Source organism: Vidua chalybeata, chromosome 7 (genome assembly GCF_026979565.1).
Source record: "Vidua chalybeata isolate OUT-0048 chromosome 7, bVidCha1 merged haplotype, whole genome shotgun sequence".
NCBI lineage: Eukaryota > Metazoa > Chordata > Aves > Passeriformes > Viduidae > Vidua > Vidua chalybeata.
This window is the reverse complement of record NC_071536.1, coordinates 15,835,637-15,858,790: the sequence shown is the minus strand read 5'-3', so window position 1 is coordinate 15,858,790 and position 23,154 is coordinate 15,835,637. Positions and strand designations below refer to the sequence as shown.

The 23,154-nt window shown below is 36.0% G+C and overlaps 1 protein-coding gene across 6 annotated transcripts in view; it reads right to left on the bottom strand.

The window, feature by feature from the left end:
- ZNF385B (zinc finger protein 385B) overlaps positions 1 to 23,154 on the bottom strand; it is a 158,616-nt gene that overhangs the window by 24,160 nt on the left and 111,302 nt on the right. For all 6 annotated transcript variants that reach the window (XM_053948366.1, XM_053948371.1, XM_053948368.1 and 3 more), the window contains one exon: positions 12,077 to 12,187. In XM_053948366.1, coding sequence (XP_053804341.1) covers positions 12,077 to 12,187 — 111 coding nt within the window. The remainder of the gene's footprint in view (positions 1 to 12,076; positions 12,188 to 23,154) is intronic.

Genomic DNA, 23,154 nt, shown 5'->3' with positions numbered 1-23,154 from the left:
CTTCATTGCTCCTGACTCTAAATCAGATGCCTTGACAAATCAGATCACTTTGTTAGAAGCTTGACTTCTTAATAAATTAATTTACTAAATAATGGACAAGAAAAAAAATCTTATCCAAACTAGTCTGTTTTCATGACATTGTACTATTCAGCAATAGCTTTGCATTATTAATATTTCCAAACACAATTTTAAAGCATCATTTCAGGCATACCACTAGGTGCCTCTATTGAAGGTTACATATTAACCAAAATTAATATTGCTGTTTACTTCAAATTAAAACACTCATAGAAAGCATGCTTCTTCTAAGCACATCTTGGCACCTGCCATACAAGAACATCAGTGCAAGTAAACTTTCACTGTGTTCATGCAAAACCACATTCATTCTCTCTCATCAATCAATTATCAACTACTTTATTTAGTTTGCTGTGTTAAATGAAGCGAGCCATGAAACAAGTCACATGCTTTTTATAAAGAGCAACTATAATATGTAAGATGCTAGAACTCCATAAAGAGTTCTGCCATAATGAGGAAAATTGTTTTAAAATCAGCAGAAATGGGCATTACAATACAGTCACCTTGGGACAGCATGTAATAACAGTGTTATCATATGGTAGAGTAGAAGTGAAGAATAGAAACACCTGAAGTGGGCAAGAGAACAGACAGCATATTGGAGTCCTCACACAAGTAACTGACACCATTAAACTGATGGAGAATTGTTGCTAAAATTGAGGACAGAAGTTCTTACACACCAGAACTTAAGTGATTTTACAGCCTATGAAACAGTGCTTTCCATCTCAGAAGGACAGTGTATGTTGTTGTGGGTGCATATTTCCTTTCATAGGAGATTTAAGTAAGCAAGCATTCAGTAAGAAAGGCTGCTAGATTAGTTTTATTTTTAATTCCTCTGGAAGTGAGATGTCTTTTAAAAACTTTATTATAAAAACAGCAAAGAGTTTACTCATCAATTGCTAGTAAAATATTTCTTGATTTAAAACCTTTGAAATATTAACACGCATACAAACACAATTTAAGGGTTATAAAGAACAACTAACCAGCTATACCACTATACTATGTGCACTACTTAAAGGGACACTTGTCAACTTCTGGGTTGGATCTGTCCAGTTCTGAATGTGGGCAGAGGAGCACAGTCCTGTTTTTGCCCTGCTATGCCAATGTGCCTTATGAGGCACAGGAGTCCCATCCTGTCTCTCTCCACCTTTGCTGGGTTTTTTCCATTTCTCTTAAGCTTTGCAGTTGCAACATGAAGCACTGGAAGAGTGTTTTCCACCAATAAAATTCAATAAACTATTCACACATTGCAGTGTACAAAAAGTGGAGCTAAAAATTGGGGTGAATACATACCCTTTCCATTCCAATACTTTTAACTTTTAATAATAGCAAGTACAAGATTGTCCACTCAAGCATCCTCAAGTTGATGATGTCCCTTTAAATATTTGAAGTCTATGCTCCGCGCATATGCGTGCTGTTGATAGGATCATATGCTGCCTGAGGCCAAAGCTATGACATAAGAGACATAAATGCACTCAAGAGAAAGACTTAGTAAGTCAATTGCTTGATAATAAGCCTTTCTGCTGATATTTGCAATAATGATGCCTGCAATATCAGTAATAACCTACTACAGTTTTTGATTCCCTTCATTCAATCCTCATACAGTGTACATGAGACCTGTTGAGAACAAACAAGCCCAGGCGGGATTAAAATTAAGATTTCCATAATAACATCATGGAAACATGGTGAATGGACCATGTTTAAGCTTTCTAATTATCATAATCTATCAAATTCATAGCTGCATGTTATAAGGCCAAAAGGTATGGCTGTGATCAGTCTAAGCAGGGGTTTGGAAATGTCATCCTTCTTCAATGCTGTTCAAACTAGACCATATTGCTTTGGGGGTGGGTGGGATTCTCCAGGTTGGATTTTGAAGTAGTTAGGGGATGCAAAAATCTACCTTTAAAAATTGTTTCAGTGTCTCACTTTGTTAGTTAAGTAGATACTATTTGTTTCTACATTGACTTTGTCAAGTTTCAGTTCCAGGGGCTACACCTTGTTAAACCTTTAGTTTTTATACTTTCTCTACTCATCTCTGTTCTGTGAATAGAAACACAGACACTCTTTCCAAGCATGAAGTTAGAGGAGCATTCCTTAAAGTATTGAAGCAATCTTTCCTAACCACATAAGCACTATTTTCTAGTCCTTTCTGATACTTGAAATTCAGAGTTTGCTTTTTATGCACTGTGGTATAAATAATTTGATTCACCTGCCTTTTGGTAACTGAAATGCTGTACTACCATGTTATGTAAACCTTTGGAGTTTTCTGGAGTCATAGCAAGCAAAAGAAAAAAGGGCAGCTGAAGCAATCTGAAATTGGAACTCAAGTTCTGATTAGTACTGATACCAATTATTGTGATTATTAATTTCCTGATCATTAATAACTAATTTTATAAAATATTTGCAAAAGCACCATATTCAAGGCAAATGCATTTGTTCCTAGTCTCACTTAAAACTTGATTATGAGACAAATACAGCATTAGAGCAGAGGCTATGAGCTTTGTATATTAATGAAATACTAGATTTATCTTTGAAATAAGCCATGACTTATACAATTATCATTTTTAGTTAAGGCAAGAAGCTGAAAATTTATTTTCATTTGCTCAGGTAATCCACAGGAAGTGCACACATAGGGTTCAAAATTCATGTGCATAAAAGAAAGGTACTTTACCAATTTTAATATAAACCCCCACTAAAATACAAAGTTAACTTAAGGGTAAATATCTTTGGGATACAATATTTTAAATGGATACTGAAGGAACATTTTGATCATCATTAAGTACAACTAATTCATGCAAATTGTGTGTCAGCAAAACAATATTTAAGAAAATAAAAAAATTAGGAAAAACTAAAATGAAAATCTGTTACCTCAGAATATCTTTCTATACTCATATAGTATAATGATTTTAATTGCAAAATACTTTATTCCAGTGTAAACACCTGCATTTACTGTAGGGATTAATGCATTCTACAGTAAAATAATTTATCTGTGCCACAATTCAACATTATTTAAATATTTATTTTTAATTTCAAAAATATTATGTTACATCTGTTGCTTACATAGTTGGTATTAAACCTTACCATTGAATTATCATTATTACAATTTTGAAATTAAATGCATAATAGGTTAGGAGGACACTTTTTGATAAAGTGGAATAAGAAAATATTTCTATGAAAGAACTCCTTAGCTGAAAGGAATGTTTAATTTTGAATTGAATCTAATACCGACTAGGATCTACTAGCTTGATACATACACATTGCAACACTTTAAAAAAGGACCCGCCTACTTATTAGACAGCACAGAAAGTCATCAAGTACTGGTTAGTAAGGTTTAATGAACAAGAAAAGCTTTAAGCTGCCATAAATGTGACATTATGAATCAGAATGTAAAAAATGCCTTTGTACTGCCAGGCCAGATTTCAAAAGCGTGTTTATGCATTTGTCTGGCATTACTTTTTGATCAATAGGATGCATATTTTATGACACTAAAAAAATATGTCTACATATTTGTAAGACCATGGCTTAGTGAATAGCTGTATTTTAAATTAAGTTGCAAATAATTAAGAATACAATCAACAGACAAATAATCACGTAATTTTCCCCCATAATTTTTCTAATATATACACCTTAAAATTTATACACCTTATTTCTGTCCACAGTCTTTAGTACTAATTAAAAACCCCTAACCAATCAAACCTTATGAATGTTTTAATTTTTGAGAAAGCCTCTGTGCCATAAGGATTAATGACTTGGCTGTAAGAAAGGATAGCTTTTTCATTAAAAATGATACAAATGCAATATTTTATTTACAATTGCTACTTGCAACTACAAATTATTAAGGTTGAAATCCAAGCAGGATGTTAAACTGCATGACTACATAGAATACATATAAAATAGCCTTATATACTAGACTGCATTTAATAAAACATCAACAATTTAAATTATCTTCTACATGTAAACAGGCTTTTGGAAATAAACGTGAATGACATTAACCTATTGTAGTGCATAAAACAACTTCAGTAGCTTTACTTTGTAGAAAGTTAAAAATGTTTGTAAATCTGCATATATTGAAAAGATCTAGATGACCAGGAAACAGGCAGGTCGTATGGATTCATTGATAGCAGTATTACCTTTAAGAAAACTCTGAACTACAGGCAAGACTGCAGTACAAAAGATAACAGAATATTCCCCATCAGGAACAATGACTGACAGTGTGTTTGAAATCCACATGACTCATTTTGACACTTCACAGGTGACTGAGTTTTAGAATCTACTTGCAATGTGAATGACTAATTAGCTGAATTTATTGCTACACAAAGCAACATTAACCTGATGAAAGGCCTGAGTAAGTCTAAAGGTTCAGTGTGTGCATGTGAGATCAAGAATTTTACAGGTTTACTCAAGAGCAGCTTAAGTAGCCTTTCATTAGGTCTTCATGGAAATAAGACAATTGCACCATCAACTCTTTAGCTGAATGCTTGAATCTGCTACCACATCATCCAGTCTGGCAATTAACATATACAATTAAATATATATAGATCTGCATGGACAGAAAGAAGGAGAAATGCAGAAAAAAGGGAGAGACTGAAGCATCCACGTGGGAATGCTGGTTCATGCCTTGAGCTGCACAATATTAGGTGAGTGCCATAACTAAATGGAACTGAAAAAGGTGGCTCACAGCTCCTATTTCTTCTTGTTTGCTACTGCACCTTCTTAAAGCGGGAATTCCACCCTGGATGGGAAATATCCTCCACACCAATTCTAACTCTAACAGGCTGCCCAGTGAAGTGGTGCAGTCACTATCCCGGAAACTGTTCAAAAACCTCCTGGGGTGTGGCACTTGGGGATATGGTTTAGTGGTGAACATGGTGGTGGCTGGACTTGATTAACTGAGGTCTTTTCCACCTTCAATGATTCTATCTCAAATCCTGTGTTCATTTGGTGTTGATACAATTGGTAATCTCTAATGAAAAATATTTTGTTGAAAATACCACAAAAGCCTCTGCCAGTAACTGTTCAACCCTGGAAAATGGAACAACTGAAAGACTGAACAGATATATAATAATCCTGAAAACTTCCATTCTATTATGGAGTACTTATAAAGACGAATTTTTTTCCTGCATATCACAATAAAATTTTACATAAATTTAAGCTAAAAAAACCAAATATATCCTAAATATAGCCATAATTTATATTGTAGAAAGAACCTCTCAACACCTGTGTTCCTGCTCACTTTTATTCAAGTTGGTTACAATGGCAGTGGTCCTGGTAGAGAAGGAAACTAACTGTGCAAGATAGGAGCAGAGGGGTATTTATGTTTGTAACATATTATTTCAATTCACAGCAGATCCTAAACTAGAAAGCTCTTTTAATAGTAAGATGTCTACAAAATGTTTTATCACTTAGTTTATCTGTTAGAACCATTCTGTAAGAATATGAACGTTTATTTGAGTATATAAATTATGAAGAATTTAGACTAGAATCATAACTCTAATAAGAATTACATGATAAATTAGGAAGCAGTGTTGAAAAATAGATTTTTATCTCATTTGTTATTAATAATAGATGTAATTGAGGAAATCTGCAAACCTGGCATTTTCATATATTTTTTAGACCAAAGCTATGCATTAGTTTTTCAATTCCATCCTTACAGGTTTCTAAAACCTAATTTCTCAAAATAGTCAGGTAGATTATTATTGAAAAGAACATAGAAAAACCAAGAAGCTGTGAGAATATCAACCATGTCATAAGAAGTCATATTTAAAACACCTTACCAAGCTTAGTTAAAAGCTCCATTAAATTGCTGTTATTTGAACAGAACTTCCATCATGTTATAACCCTGTACCCTATAATCATGCGGTATTTCTGTCATGTTGGAGCTAACAACTTTCATCATTTTGTCAGTTCTGTCTACAAAACACAAAATTACCTTCACAAGTTCCTGAGATTTATGCTTTTAATTACCTCCTATCTGCTTCACTACCCTCCATACCCAAAGAATCAATATAGTCTTATAAATAAGAAAAGTGTAAAATGTTTGACAGAAGACAATGACAGTTCTGTACATTTTTATGTGATGCTATTGATTATTTTGTTTATTATCCTTTTGACAGCATGATTTATTTAAATCTGCAAAGTCAACTTTTGCTAATACTTGCCTAAACTTAAAAAAATTGCCTTCTGACTTTTTAAAAAGATGAACACTATCATCACATCATCTTTTTAGCTTTAAATGCATTCAACAATAAGATGACCTTCATTGTCTCTTAATGCCAAATTGTTACATCTGCTTTTCTGATTTGCCTCAAGGTGTTTCCTCCTGATTTTTGAATCTCCTCCTGATTTTTGAGTCTCCTCTTGATTTTTGAGGTGACACCAAAAATCAGGGCTGACTAGCAGTCATTACCCATACAGCAACACACTGTGCAGACACAAGTTTATTTTCAATCCAATTATACCCTATGAACAAGACAGTGCCTACCAGGCTGTACCACGGCTAAAGATACTTCTATAAGAAACAAAGCGTGCAGAGGGAAGCAGACATTTTCACTGATTTTAGGCACTATCAACAGATGACAAAATCTGTTTACCAAAAGGACTCCACCAAACAAAAATCAGAAAAATAGCACATGGACTCCAGGCACCATGCAAGTTTGGATATAGAGAAGCATGGCTGCTGGAAAAACGGATTAGATTAGTACTGACATTACTGTATAGTGCCTAAGCTCCTAAAACTCAGTGGACTATCACAGAATCCTTTGGGTTGGAAAGGGCCTTTGAGAGCAAGCTCAAATGTTAACTCAGCACTGCCATGTTCACCACTAAAACATGTCCTACACATCCTTTAAATACCTCCATGGGATGGTGACTGCACCACTTCCCTGGACAGTCTATTCCAATGTTTGACAACTTCATTTTGGTGAAGAAATTTCTCCTAACAGCCCATCTAAGCCTTCCCTGGACCAACTTGAAGCAGTTTTTTCTCATCCTATCACTTGTTTCCCGGAGAAGAGACTGACACCCACCTTGTTACAACCTTCTTTCAGGTAGGCATAGAAAGTGATAAGGTAACCTCTGAGCTTCCTTTTCTTCAGGCTTTCTCTTCCAGGGAGAAGAGAAACTACTTGAACATAAGGTAACAATTCAGCTAAGGAGAAAAGAGCAGTTCTGCAGGAACCAAACAAATGTCCTTCCAACTACAACTCCCTTTTCCCTTATGGCTGCAAGCTACACTGTCAGATGCCATAGCAGAATAGTCATCTTGGGGCCAAAGCTCCACAGCTGCTGGAGACTTATTGCCACACACCAGTTGAGGAAAATGCTGCAGATTCTTCTGCTGGCCAAAAGGAATGAGAAAGAATGAGCCAGGGGTAGGCAGAGAAGGACTCGGTATGGGATAAAAAGGAGCCATTTTCTCCTTGCCCTCTTGCTACTGGACCCTACTACGGGCACCATATGGATTCAGTAAACTCACTGTCGTGGTTTAGGAATGGTATTCCCCAGTTTAGCACTGCAGCTAAAATCAGGTGTCACTTCCCTTCCTCCCTCCAAATGGAGGCACAAAAGGAAAAGGTCTTGGGTTGATACAAGAACAATTTAATGGAAACAGCAATGAGATAAGAAGATGAGCAGTAAAAGCAACAATATTAATAACAAAAGGTATAAGAAAAAGAAGCTCCCAACAATAAATAATTGCTCTCAATAAATAAAATCTCCCAATAATAAATAATAAGACTGCTCCATCTGCCATATTTCCATGAGTGGTGGGAACCCCTTCTTAAAGACAACTCTTAGCAAGGATGGGAGGTGGTGTAGAAGAGTCTCCAGGCCCCTGGCCATGCCTCTCCTAGCTACTGCAAAAAATTAGCCCTGTCCAGGGCAGAACCAGAATACTCACTCAAGATGATTTTTGGTTTTGCTACAATGTCTGTAGTATATATAATTATTATCACCATACAAACCTATGTAATTAATCCCAAATTCTTAAAAGGATAAAACCAAAGTATTTCTTCAAAGGTTAAGATAGATCTTTCACAGCATGTCTTGCTTCCTCTTGGTGGAATACACATACTGTAAAATCTGACTCACAATCACAATCTGTTCCATGGAGAGGATTCTTCCTCTTCTACTGCCTGGCCTCTCATGGATTATTAACGTAAGACCATAGCTTGAACTTCATTGACACATTAGTCATTGCTGCACTGAAGCACATGCAGTGTCATCACCATGAAGAAATTAAAAAGTAACATGGTGTTTACAGATAATTTGATGCAAAGATGGAAATACCTGTGTATATTCCGAAACACTGAAGCATATCCAATTGCAACTGTTGATGAATAATATTGCTTTTTTCCTTTTTTTTTATTTTAACTATTTTCGAAAAGAGTATGTTCCTGTGTATAAAAGAATGAAGTTTATGCAGACTAGAATAAATATCTCATTGACAATACTGTTTAATCAACATCATTAATATCAATCCTCATAACACTATCCTTCCTAAAATGAGATTTCTAAACTATTTCAACTATACTTGACTCCTGGTATCTACCACCATTACAAACAAGTTTAGGAAAGAGACCTTTTCTCTATTCCCTCCTCACATTTTTTTGCCCATTTCACTTCCTCTATTCCTATACTTCTATGCTTTTTCTCTTCACTGCATCCTGCTTCTCTCTCTCTCTCCTCTTCAAAATAAAAGAAAAAGAAAGAAAATTAAAAGAAGAAGAACAAAGAGTAAACCAGAAGGCAAACTGAATGGGTGAGGGTTCAGTTCTAGAGGCAGGCATCCCATATAATTTGGCATGTCCTCAGGTATCCTTTGTCAGCCTGCTGTGGATGTCCCAGGCACCTCCGATACTCCAACAGCAAGACACTTCAATTTAAGCACCTAATCCCACTCTGAGCTCCAGCTGGGGTATCTTAAACAGATAGTGAAAAAAAATGTTGAAGGCAACCTCAGCTATCATTGCTGTAATATTGATACTACTTTTACAGATATAATTCTCCTGAAGGACTTCAAAGTTCAGGCTATTAAGACAACTTCAGTTTGCTGTTATTTCAGAGATGATATTATACTTTTTCTGTTTCAGGAGACTTTGGATCATCTCTTCCATACTACAGTTTCTCCTGGAGTTGACAGAGATTGGAAGTGGTGTCCAAACTTCTTGTAGCAGAATTTATTAGCCGAAATAGACAACTTCAAATTTGACCAAAATGCAGCTGAAAATATTAAAAAAGGACAGGCAGAGTATGATGGTGAATGTCTGTAAGTATGAGTCAAATACTATAATTTCTTTTTTTGGAAGAGGACAGACATATCAAGTTAAGACTAGATAAAATTAAGAATTTGTACACAGAGGTTTTCTTCATGTTGTACTTTTAGAAATTGAAGACTGGGAGATCCTGAAGAGTTCAGTTAGAAAATACTATTCAAATTATATGGCAGAAGAAAAATCATTCTACAAACTTTATTTTTGAAAATAAAGAAGCCATCACTTCAACATGCACAATTCCACATTCAAGACAATGTATTTTTAAATATTTAAATTTTAAAATTTCCTCACATCTCTGATCTTTCTTTTCCTGCAGGTAGCTGCAGATCCCTGCCTCTGAATCTGATGCCAGAACACTCTCACCAAAGCTATGTGCAGACACATAAGCAAAAGAAACCCAAAACCTTTGCAATTCGCTGTATTAATTTAGTGGGAGGTTTGACCACTACAAATTGACTAGTTTGATTTTTTTTTTGTTGTTTTTTTTTGTTTTGTTTTTTTGTTTTGGTCTATTGATTCAGACCAGTGAGTGTCCACAGCACAAGGAAAAGATTGCAGGCAAGGAAACCAATTTTCTTCTCACACATGAATAACCACTGACTGTGTTTCTTGTGCAATTGATAAAACACCACCAGAATGAAACCAGCATCTTCAAACACCATGCAAATGAAATTAATTTAGGAGAATAAAAATTAAAAAAACAAACAAAACAAAAAAATACTCTTCATAGTTTAGTTTTGACATTTTTATTTAATTGAATTGCATGATTTAGGTCAGAGAAAGTTCAAAGGAATGGAGTGCCTATCAACAAAAAGTATGTCAGCCTTGTAGAGCTAGAAGAAACTGCAAGTGTGGAGTGATGGTACTACTAATCTCATTCTGCAATGTGCTACACTGAAGTTTTAATGCAGATTAACAGAGTTTGATGCTACTCAAAAGCATGTCATATGGTGGAACTGATTTCCTGAAAGATTCAGCAGTTACAAGGTTCACACCTATATGACTCCCCTCTTCTCCAGTCAGCAAACAAAGGATGATCACTCCACCCTATTGAATACACCTGGCCCAGAAGAAGAAGTGTAGCTATAACTTGCCATGCTTTTGTGATGCCACTATTTAAAGCAGAATATGACATGCACTTTTCGTTCTACTTTGTAAGTATAAGCAGGAAAAATTGCTTGGTTGACAGAAGTAAAAAATGATAAAACATATCAGCTCTTTTTTTGCCTTTTTTTTTTTTTTTTTTTTTTTTTGTTTTGTTCTGTTTCAAGCCACTCAGTTGTGGTTCAATTTATCTGCCTGAACTGCGGTTTTTTCACCTGAATGTCAGCACAAAGTGAGTGACCCCTCTGGGGACACATCCTATCATCAGGGGGACCCTGACCTCAAGAGGAGAGGGAAGAGTGAGGACAGCCTGAGCCATCTCACTGGTGATGGATCCACCTCAGAAGCAAGATCCATGAAGCCAAAGAAAATTTTAAAAATATTATTGGTTCCTTGATTTAATCAGTAAAAGGAGATACCTGAACTAAGTATCAGAGCAGAAAAGATTTTTTTTCCCCTTAAATCTTAACCTTAAAGAAGACAAGCAAACTAAATTTAAAATAATGACTTCTGAGATGAGTTAACTAAGCAGATATTGCCACTTCAAAGGAAGTTTAATAAGCTTGTCAAATGATGACAGATTTAGAAATCAATTTGAAGCTGAGATAGCACTGCTTCAAAATCCTTACCAGCCTAGACAAGAAAAGCAAACTGGGAAAAACACTTCACAAGACACTTTTCAAAGTGCAGTGTTAGAGGCAGAGAAAACCAGGGTCATGGGTATGGGTGCTTTACTGCAAACCTCTAGGAGCACAAAATACTCAAAGGCTTTGGAAGACTGGTTCTGAGGCCAAAATTATGACAGAAAAATATATAATATTAACACATCACTTCAGGATTTAGTCTTACCCTCAAGATTAAAATAACATCTAGGAATTTGAGTTTATTTTTATTAACACAATGACATTAGTAACAGTCTTCAAGAACAAATACATACTCCTTAACTGGCAGAAGTTATAATTTTCTTAGATACAGTTTCCTTGAATTTCTTTAATTTTCAAGCTACTTAGGAAGAAACATTAAATGGTTATATATTTTAAAAACACCTCTTTTTTCACCATTTTTAAACACCATTACTCTTTTGTAATGATTTTTTTAAAATTAACCTCCAGGAAACAGTTTCTTTGAATTTCTCATACTCAAAATGACAGGTAGAACTAAGTGTTTATATTTATTATAAATGAAAGTTTTTGGAAGAGTGACTTTATTTAAAAATGGAAAGAGATATCAGCAAGGACATCTAAACAACAAGAAAAAGCTATTTCTTCTGGAAGAAAAGCAAATATGACCTGGAGAACTAGCTGGGAAGCTTTTCTGCTTCACTTCCTTTATTTTAAGAAAAAAAAAAAAACAGGCAAACATTTCTTTTTGCAATACCTGTTGAAGGTTATTGTACCATCACATGGGATCTCACCTATGGATGTGGCACTGGTATCATGCCAGAGCTATGTAAGAAAATTAAGAGTTCATGCTCTATGGACTTCTACCTCTGAGTGGACAAAAAAACCCACCAGACTGAGCAGAATGCAGGTAGAACTGGAATGAGTTATTTGGGAAAAAGAGATTTAGATTAATTATACCTAATGCACCAAATTAAAAAAAAAATAAGGAAGAAAATTGGCAATACTTACATCAGAGTTAAAACGAAGCTGGCAGACATTACAGGAAATGACTTGCTTCTTCTTTGGGGGAATGGACACTCCAAATGTATGGTTTATGACTGCTTTTTGCACAGGATCCATCTGGAGAACAAAGAATAACCAATTTACAACTTTTCAGGGCAATAAAGAGTACAGAAGAAAAATTTTTAAAAAAATGACACTTCCAGCAGAAAGCTCTTTTCTTTTCTTTTTTTGACATAAACAGGAGAAATAAGATTCTAGCCCTCATCATAATTAGATTTAACACAGGTTAGGGAATTGGTAGCATGCCAAAGCTAATGAAGAAAAAAGGCAGCTTCATTGTAGCTGTCATCCCCAGGTTATTAAATAGTTCTTTCCCCAACCCTGCACATCTTCTGGGCTGCAGGGCCCCCCGACCACACCTGAATTGCAAATGAAAGCCCTCCCCTATCACCCACTGTCCCGACAGACATATTACAGAAGCCACTTTGGCACCCTGACAAGTCACTGTCATTTATTTCTACGTGCTTTCCTTTGAGTGATAAATATTTGCAATTATTTGAAAAATATTCTCTCCTGGAGATCTCTTTGTGAAAGGAGGTCCTTTGCAGGCTCTGCTACAAATACCACTTGCTAGGAAAAGAGGTTACAATCCCCAAGCATTTCCACGCAGAACTGATGAGTGACAGAGCCCATGGGAAGGCTGAAGTTCGGAGGAACATGAAGGGAATGTTTGCACCAAGGAAGTTAGCATGCTTCAAAGAACATTTTAACATTGTGAGAAATGTGAGATAAGGGAAAAATATGAATATATTACTCCTAAGTTTGACTGAAACTTTTCAGGAACTCAGAACTGATTACATCTTTGCTAAATATCAGGACTCCTGTTGGTCACGAACATGCTCAGGATCACAGACCCCTCTGGGCAATGACACAGGGTGTTCAGCAAACAGAATTTAGAACTGCTGCTGTGCTGAGGCTTCAGTCCTAACATGTCATTCTTCCGAATGTGATGCGAATACAGATTAAAATTCATTTCCTCATCCAAAAATACTCTAATTAAAGAAAAAGCAAAATATCTGGTCTGGTCTCACAACTGATTTTGCTCTCAGCATGATGTTGAACCAGATGATATCTGAGACCCCCTTTCAAGCCAAATGTTCCTATAAGCATCTGTGTATGTGTGATCCCTCATCCTTATCTAAGATAAAGAATGGATTCTGGAGCAGAGGAAAAAAAATGGAAGTTTACAACAAAAAATAAGTGCTTATTTCCCCATTTTGTTTTTAAGCCAGTTCAGAAGAAAATAATTTGATTTTTTATAAAGTTAGATTTTTCCGAAGCTTGCTTTGCAACCACAGTGATTTTTTCTTCCCTTTACAACACTCTTAGAAGAAACCAAACCTGCTGTTTAATCCCAGGTGATACACAAGACACACTTGGTACTAAGCTGACTTGCAAAAGGACAAGAGAACAGCTGAAGTAACTGATCCACCGAAGAATTAGAACAGGAAATTACCTGCTTCTAGACTTTCTAAACATGAAGATAAGGACTTTAATTTTCCCTTAGTACAAATTTTAAGCTTCCAGAGAAGCCTGCACTACTGAGGACTTTCTGCACATATATGTACACACACAAACAACAAATTCAAGAAGAACTTACTGCATTGTATCTGCCTGAGAAGATATTCCCCAAATATATTACCTAACATTAAACACTTTTTTTTTTTTGGACAATGGTTACATATGTTTTTTGCTGCATTCATTTTAAACCAAATGCATGATTCTGTAAATGGCATTAGTAATAAATTTTCCAGAGAGGTAATTTAATATTTATCTTCTGCTACTAAATACTGTGTTTCATTGTCACAGGGTTACCACGTGACAATACAAAAGTAAAACCACTTCATCTGGAATCATCTAGTAAATTATTTACTGATGCATTGTTGTTACAATGAATTGTGACAAAATCAAAAAAAACCTGAAATAAATGCCCTTGTTACCTGTTTCTCCTATTTCTAGGAAACAGTGAGAGTTCAAAGTCTAAAAGCATGAAACACAACAAAAAAAACCCCCTTTTTCTGACTTGTACCATTTATGGCATTGCCCGACATAGTATATCAAACTTATACATGCAGATTTAAAGTTTTTTGAGCATCCACTTTATAATAGATATGACAATAAATATATATTATTACATTTATTATACATGTTAAAATATTGCTGTATTATTAAGGAAGAGTTGGCTGGGTTTTTTCTCAAATGGAAGATATGTTTTACATTTCAACTTAAAGACTACGTGTTAATCAATTAATCTAGAAGAAAAGAGTAATGTTCAAAAGTACCTCAACCATTTGGAGTGTCTGAGACCGGTGAAAAGAAATAGAAGAAATTCCCACAAGTATCTGCAGTCCCGTTTAAAACAAAATATAAAGGGAAGAAGCAGTGATCAATGACTGCTCTGTGCACTCCAAATAACGATCCACAGCGCTAGCGCGAGGCAGGCACTTCACAACCACACAATGCAGACTGTGCACAAAGTCCCAGCTTCAAACACATGCAGCAGCACAAGAACAAAAATCCACAAAAATAAAACAACTCATGCTGCCTCCAGAAAGTACCACTTGTGATCCCCAGGGGAGTGGGTAATGATCCTGCCCAAACTGGAGCCCTGAATGCAAGCTGGTCATGATTAGAATTCAAGAAGTGCAACATTAACAATTAATACACTTTAAATATGTCAGAAACTGGGGTGGATTACAGCACGCTGGAAAAATATAATAGTATCTCTCTGTTAGAAGATTAATGCTGCAGGGTAAACTGATCTTAGATCCCTACACAAAATTATCCTCTTCAGTGCAGGGAGGGATGGAGTAGGAAAGAGGCAGAGAATTATTTGTTCAGGTATTTATTAGGAAATGACACAGCACAGTTTGCCCAGTGGGGAGCACCAGTATTTAAGAACCAGATCTATAAAACAAAATAATAACACAAGCTAACAGCTACCACATATGCAAATAAAAATCGGCACTACACTGTTTATGCTACAGGAGGATTTAACAAAGCAATTCATAGTGCTCTGGCAGCCATAGCTAGGTTTAACAACCTGTTAGTATTGTTCTTCTGTTTCAATTGGTTTAATTAAAAATTAAATTAAAAAATGTCTTTCCAAGAGAGTTGAAGATACCATCTTTTTTTGCAATGAGTCTCATAAAAACCACCCAAACTATTGAAGAGAGCAAGGATTAAGACAAATACTCTACACCTACTGAGATTTGCAACAAGAACTTTAAAGGCACCTAGAAAATACAAGTGTAGCAACAGACAGGACAGAACAGGGGAAGCACAGACATTGTATTTCCTGCTTTTTTCATATTTTCCCACAAAAATTTTCCAGACTCAGGTGTTTTCTGTGTATTTGATACATTCCAGTGACTGTCTCTTGTATAGTTACCCCTGAAACTGATGTAAACCAGTTTGCACTCTCTGCAACCACTTCCAATACCTACAATCCTCAGTGCCAAGAAATTATTTTTGTTTAAATGTACTTTCATAAAATTCAATTTTATAAGACCTGTACCACATCCCGAGTTATCTTTGTGCTACTCATTGTGTATGGAAATCATTCCATTCCTTTCTACATGCTTGTTGCCCGTCTCTAGTGTATCAAAAAATTAACAAATTCAATTAAATATATTGAAGATATGGACAGGAATCATATAAAATACTCTGGGTAATCAGTATTGAACTCTGAGCTGATGTTTTCAAGGAACCACTATTATAAACCTGAGCTCTCACTCCCAAGTCTTGATGGCCAATTCCTAGCTCACTACTTTCTATGTCAAGTTTTGTGAATTTTTGCTTCCATGTGCCTCACTTTAGAAATATCTAGATGTAACTTTACCAAGCACTATTGTCTGGCTTGTCAGTCTCATCAAGTTTTTTCACAATTTTTGTGGTCCTTCTTATTCCTCACTACCTTGGAGAACTTTGCCAATAGCAAATTTCCTCAGCTCACTTGCCTCCCAAGCATCTTTTTGTCATGCAAGAGTCTTCTTATGCCAATTTAGTTTTCTTTAAAAATCTTTGCCAAGGGGTTTTGTGAAAAACCTTGCTGGTAATTCAGACTATATAGATTTAAACATCCTTATTCACATGTTTGTTGACCCCTATAAACAGGCTTGTAAAGATGGATTTATCTTTACAAAGGAATTTTGTTGACACTTTACAGGCAGTTTACAGGACAAGGTATTCTACTATACTGTTCTTATTGAGGCATCTATTAATTTGCCTGGTAAAAAACCCCTTTCACTCTCCATGGAATGGGTTTTAAGAACTTGCATCATATTTTCCCCCTTTTAGTCCTCAGGTACAAAGCCAGTTTTAGATGAGCTGTTACACCTTATCATCAGCAATTCAAGAATTTAGTCCTTGAATTCTCTTACCATTCTTGCTACCAGAAACTCTCCCTGCCCTGCTATGTAGCATGGTACCACAGATTCTTCTGGTGCATCCTGGGAAAGGAACCAGACTACAAAGAGACATGAAAGTAGGCACAGGAAGAAGATTAAAAAAAAAAAAAAAAAAAGCATTGGGAGAAGTCACTAGGTGAAACTGAAGTTCTGGTTATTTTGAAAGATCTCTTTATATACAGCAGACTGTACAAACACCAGTTTGTGAGCCTCTGAAATAAACTGCAATGATCCTGAGGAGAGGCAAGTAACAGAAGCATTACCTTAAACCTAAGGAAGGTTTAAAATTATGACTGGCAATGAATGTCCTGTTACCTCTTACCATGATGTAACTCTTGGGTCAAATATAGAGTTAACTGTTAGACAAGCTTTTGTAAACATAATATTGACAGTGGGGACAAGAGATGTAACTCAGTATCACTTAACCAGTAGGCATAATAAGTTTCTGAAAAACACAGAGACTGGCCTTCAGTGTACTATGTTGGTTTACTCTGATAAAGAGAAGTTTTAAACTGGCATATATAAATTACCAGTGCAACATCTAAATTAAGTTCTGAAACTCCCTGTGTGTCTGAGCTCCAGTTGTTATGAAAGCCAAGCACACTGCCACTATGGAGAATGATCATACACAGAAGCTTATCATAAATTCTGCCAGGTATACACAGCCCCCTACCATAACTGTACATATTACAATGACTGAAAGAGTGACAGAAGTGAATACACATACTGTGTATTCAAAAGCACATACTTAAAATGCCCAGCATAAAATCAGAAACATTAACATTGTGATGTAATGCTTGGCCAACACAAACCAAAAGCAAAAATCTGTTCTCTCCATGTTTGTGCTGCTTTTGTTCCAACAGGGAACATATTTCTCATTTGACTAATTCTAGGCATAATTTAGTGTTCAAGTCACTGCAATCTTGTTATACATTTTATTGCTTATTTTGCATCAGGAACACTTGTGCCAGCTCTATTGATAAAGCTCTACCTGAAAGGTTGTAGCAAGGTGAGTGTCACTATCTTTTCCCAGGTAACAAGTGACAGGACAAAAGGAAATATCCTCTAGTTGTACAAAGGGAGGCGTAGACTGGATATAAGGAGAAATGTATTTCTGAAAGGGTTATCAAGCATTGCAACATTGCCCAGGGAAATGGAGGAGTCTCCATCCCTGGAGGTATTTAAAAGACGAGTACATGTGGCACTGAGGGATATGGTTCACTTGTGAATTTGGCAGTGCTGCCTTAATGGCTGAACACAATGATCTTCAGGGTCTTTTCCAACATAAATCACTCTGTGATGTGAACAACTTTCTTTTCTTGCAGGAAAGCCATCAATATTCCCTGTGCATCAGCTCTCCTTGAGTAGCACAGTGTCTCCAGAGATGTATTTCTGTAGTGTGAACCTGCAGCTCTCTAAACATTACCTCCCTACACCTCTGTCCCTGTGGTCTTCAGAACATTTTGGGGGTTCTTAAAAAACAGGCAGATGTAAATAGCCAATAACCAAGCCAGGGGTGACTCAGATTCTCAGCAGCTGATTTGCAGACTTGTGCAAATACTTAATTGAACAAAAAGAATAATTAATTTAAAACATTATACAGTTTTTTTTTTACTGCGGTCCTGTGGTCTAGCTGAGGGTTGCTTGAATCACTTTTTTTTTTTTAAGGAGGCTCTCAATGTACTTACACATAGCACATTTGCACAGAGCATGAAATCTGGATCTCAGGGAATCAAACTCAACCATACTCAGGTTACAGAAAGTCCATGATTTTACTTTTTCTTTTTAAAATGCTGAGTAGATGTCTCCCCAAGTGCAATAAAACAAGCATCCACTAAGAAAGAATGCAAACCACAGGGACTAGCATCTCCCTTCCCTACACATGACTCCTAAAATACAACAACAACATTGTACTCTGAAGGCAATTCTCTCTGAATGCAACTTCTCACTATGTTTATCTGTCCCCTCAATTTGGCAGCAAGCTCCAATGTCCCTGAGGAAAACAGTGGCTGTGATAGCTGTGACATCCACACACTACTACTACTCAGTGTAATCAGCCAGGAAGCATCTTAAAAAACTCCAAAAATTTTGATATAATTCACTTGTTAACGTCAGATACGACAGCTATCCATGAAGAGTTGCTGAAATAAGAGTGACTACTGAAAATAAACAAGGAAAGAGACACCTTTGGTGTTTACACTTCTACTAAATTATTAGTACAAGACAAACTAAAAGGACACCCAGAGCTGGAAACAACTTTTCTATCTTAAAAGAAATATTAGAAATACTAATAAATTCAGCTTCCTCATTCTCCTTTTAGATTAACACTCAGCTGATTTTGCTTTTGTAAATTCCACATTATTTCTGTGAACAGAGTTGCAGGGCTATATCCCTGGACTTCAGAGATTGATTTTCCATCTCCAGCTTCTAGCTGTTAAATTTGCCTCCCTACATTTTTATATCCAGTCCTGTGGTATAATGCAGAGCCTCTGGGTGTGCTACCCTCTTGCATGTTCCCCCTTGAAAGTAAAGTTTGCATGGAAAAATGAAAAAGAGGCTGATTCTCTTTGTGTGCCTGCATTCACAATCACACAGAATACTGAAAGTGATTTCTGAAGTGATTTACAGATTTGGGTTAGGCCAGAGGGAGCCATTACATCTGATTTCCTGAAAAATTTACGACAATTTCATTCACTGAAAAGGTTCAGTCCTTCCTATTACAAAGTCCAATAATTTGTGGTCAACCAGAGCCTAAATTTTAGGGAAAAAACCCCATCTCAACAGCTTGGTTTAAAAGTTTCCAAACCAGTTAATTTACATGACTGTGGAAGCAATACTTGCTGAGTTATTATAAGCCCCTCAATCTAGTTGTGCTGCTCTGTTAAAGGTCACTCAAACCTCAAACACCTTCTGAATCGTGCAGGCACTCATACACTGGCCATCATGCCAGCTCTTAACCTTCTCTTTGATAAACCAAACTCCTTAAGCTGCTCACAATAAAAACTTTGATCATTTGCTAGCTTTTCTCCAACTCCTTTTCAGATTTTCAATACACCATTGAAGTCCAGGTACTGAAAGTCAGAAGACATGCTCAAATATACTTTCTCTTTAGCTACCTAATTACATCCTTTCTGTTTTAACAAGAAATGCATTCATCATCGTTCCCCAGCATCGACTTGGGAAGCAGAGCTTTACAATCTTTACTGACATGCACATTTATCCCTCCAGTGTGCTAGCACAAGCAATTTCACCATCACACATCCTTCTCTCTCTTGGGATGTTTTCTGACCCAGCCTTGTAGAGGCCTAAACCAGCACCACACTGGGAATCTTACGTTGAAGCAGTGACTGCTTTCAGTAAGGTTTGCACATAGGAATTTGCAAACCATTGTCAGAACAAGATCCAGAGGCTACTGATGAATCCCAGTCTCCTCAGCAGAATGTTCTTTCTCCTAACCCAGTTCTGAAATCATGGGTTAGACCAACATAAGACAAAGGAACAACTGAAACAAACCCAAGGATTTTCTAACCTGTTGCTTTTCTGGCCTCCTCTGTCTTTGCACTGCTCTAGCCTAAATCAAGTAACTGATATTAAAAATCAAAATCAAAGATAAATAAACTTTCAACTCTTCCTACCTCTCTCTTCTTTCCATGTAATGTGATATGGTTAAGCACAGAGGTCAAAAGGTAACTGAGAAAACACTTCTAAACTATTTTTTTCAGTGCTGTGAATATTAGTCTTAAATTTTCAGAAAGTTAAATACCACTGCTGTTTGCTCTTTTAGAAATCTTTGTGTAAAAGATTATGAAAATGTAGTATTTGATTCCTATAGAAGTACTTGACCCAAAGAATAAAAAATCGTTGAGCCACAACAAAAAAAAAAATCTAAATCTGGTCTCTGCTTCTTCTAAGGCTTATTCTCAAGCAAGGATAGAAATACATTAAAGGACTGAGTTTGTTATGAGAACACCAAAAATAGTTTTAACCTTTATGGTAAAAATTGTCAAATTTTCTGCTCAAGATGAGATGAGATATTTTTATGGCTGAAATAAAGAAACAGAAAGCTGCTGAGAATATTTTAGGATAAAAAAGAATTCCTCACCAAAGAAATGGAGAATAAGTAAAAAAAGCAAGTATCTGTGGCTCAGTGCTTTTTGTTATATGAAACTGAACTAGCTTTATGTATTGGGCAGCTTCTTTTTTAATCCATCCAGATTCCTACTCTACCATTGTGCAATACTTTGTTTGTATGTGTAAAATGAACTGCTGGGATCCTGACAGACCAAACCTGAGAAAAAGAGCAAAGTCTAAATCCAATGGCTAAGCTCAAGGAATAAGCCTGGTCTCTTTCCCTCTGTGGCTATGCTGGTTCATAGGTTTAACTGTACATGAGTCATTTCATCTGAGTCTTATATCACTCATTTGTAAAATGGGGATAAAAATATTTGCAACCCCATAAAAAAAAGCTGAAGGGTCTAAATAACATGTTAAAATCATCTGATAGGTGTTATATAACTGCTATTTATTATTAAAGCTGCTGTTTTTCAGAGCACTCAGCTGTGTTCAGCTAAACAAAAAAAATTACTGTCTTGCCTTCAGATCCAGAAAAAAAAAAATACTGTAGTTTGAGACTTGCTGAAAAGCAAACCAATAACATCCTCTGAGAGCAAAACTATTCTTGTTACAATACCTATTACCAACTGGCAGTAAAATAATATAAATAGGTAAATAATATTAAAAAATATCTTCCAGCAAAATCCTGCCAAAAGATCCAAGCCTAAGAGCTTGTACTCAGAAAAGGAGCTTAGTTAACACATGGGGCAAACAAGATTCCTGATTTTTCCTTTCATCTTTGAGACAGTCCTTAGCTGTGACCCTTTTCTACTTAAAAGTCTGATCTAAGTTTTGATGAGTTTTCCTGCTCCCAGGCTGCTCCAGAACACCAAAACACAAAGATGAATGGTATTGCATTAGGAACACTTGAATTTCCACTACAGTTCTGAACTATGCTGAGAGGTTAGGGACAAATTCAAAGCTTTTGATCAATTCTGTGAACAGGAGAGAATAAAGACACAAGAAATCTAGTCTTATGAAATTAATTAATATCATCACTTTTCACATACTAAAAAAAAACCCTAATAAGAGGATAGAATTTATGTGTATATAGACACCTGAATGTGAATGTATCAAATGGCTAAATATAAGTGAGAAGCAAATCAGAACCACGAATTGCCTTACTATTTTCACAGCTGTCTTCTGCTTTTCAACATATATAAGAAATAAGGCCTTTTTCACTTAAAAATTAATAATGATATTTCTGGTTTAGGTTTGTTTCTCTTGATTTTGTTTTGGGTTTTTTATCAACACCATACACAACATAAACAAACTTCAAAATGCCTTTGATTAAAAGAGCACTGTATTTAGATATGAATCTTTAAAGGATTCCTCTAATTAAGCCTGCTCTGAAACTTAATGTAGTATCAAAGTCTGTTGGTTTGGGTTTGTTCTTTATGTTTGGTGGGTTTTTTTCTTTAAATTTAAGTAAATGAGAAACAAAGCCAGGGAGAAACCTGTCTTGTCTAACAAATACACAGGCAAGAAATGAGATGCTCTTTCCCTAGTGGTAACCTGGGGAAGCAGCTGAAGTTCATGGTGAGAATGGACAGAATATAGAGAAGACTGGTCTGAAAGGCACAGTTACTCAAACCAGCCTTGCTCTTTTACTTGAAATGAGCTGCTCAGTGCTCCAAACATGGCCAGTGTTGGTTTCCAGGCATGCAAAGGAAAGCCAGGTTTCGCAGTGTGGCTTTAAATTGCTATATGGTACCTTCAGATTGTCATGAAATTGACTGTATTGAGATTAAAAGATTACAAGTACACCCACATTCCGAAGGAATGAGTATGACAAGAATTAAATTTTTGCTACATCTTTATAATATATTAACTAATAATTATTGCAGCAATTCTCAGTTTCACACAGAACAATGTGACAAAGATCTAAGGCAGGGCAGGAAAACTCACCATGTACAGCCAGGATGGTGCAAAAGCAGCCACTTCATCAGAGCTATAGAGAATTACTTTTCTCTAAAACTGCTCTAGAATTTTGCCTATAACTTGTAGAACTTAGGTTTGTAATTAGGAACTAGCAAAAACTTTGTAAACAGAGCAGTAAAACACACGTTACTTTTCCTAAACCACAATTCTGTGACTGCTTGTTTTGAAGGGAGATGTTTTAATCACAGTCTATTGGCAAAACATCCATCAGTTACCTAATGCCTAAAATATCTACGATTAACAACGCTCTCCTTTTAAAAAACTTTCTTGTATCAGGAACATAGTACTAACTTGAGAAGGAAGCAATTCAATGCACATAAAGGCTTCTGAGCTTTCCTGTGCTGACTAGTAAAAGAAATAAATATTGCTGAAATGTAACCAAGAGTAACTCCAAGCTTTTTGTTAAGAAAGACATAAAACACATAGCCAAGGACCAGATTTTATGAAGGACTCAGCAAATTGTAGGATTTGTACACAGAAACTGTACTTCTTTAAAGAACTAGAATGACTTAATTACTTTTACATGCAATAATGGATGCAATGCAGCAATTTAGAAACCAT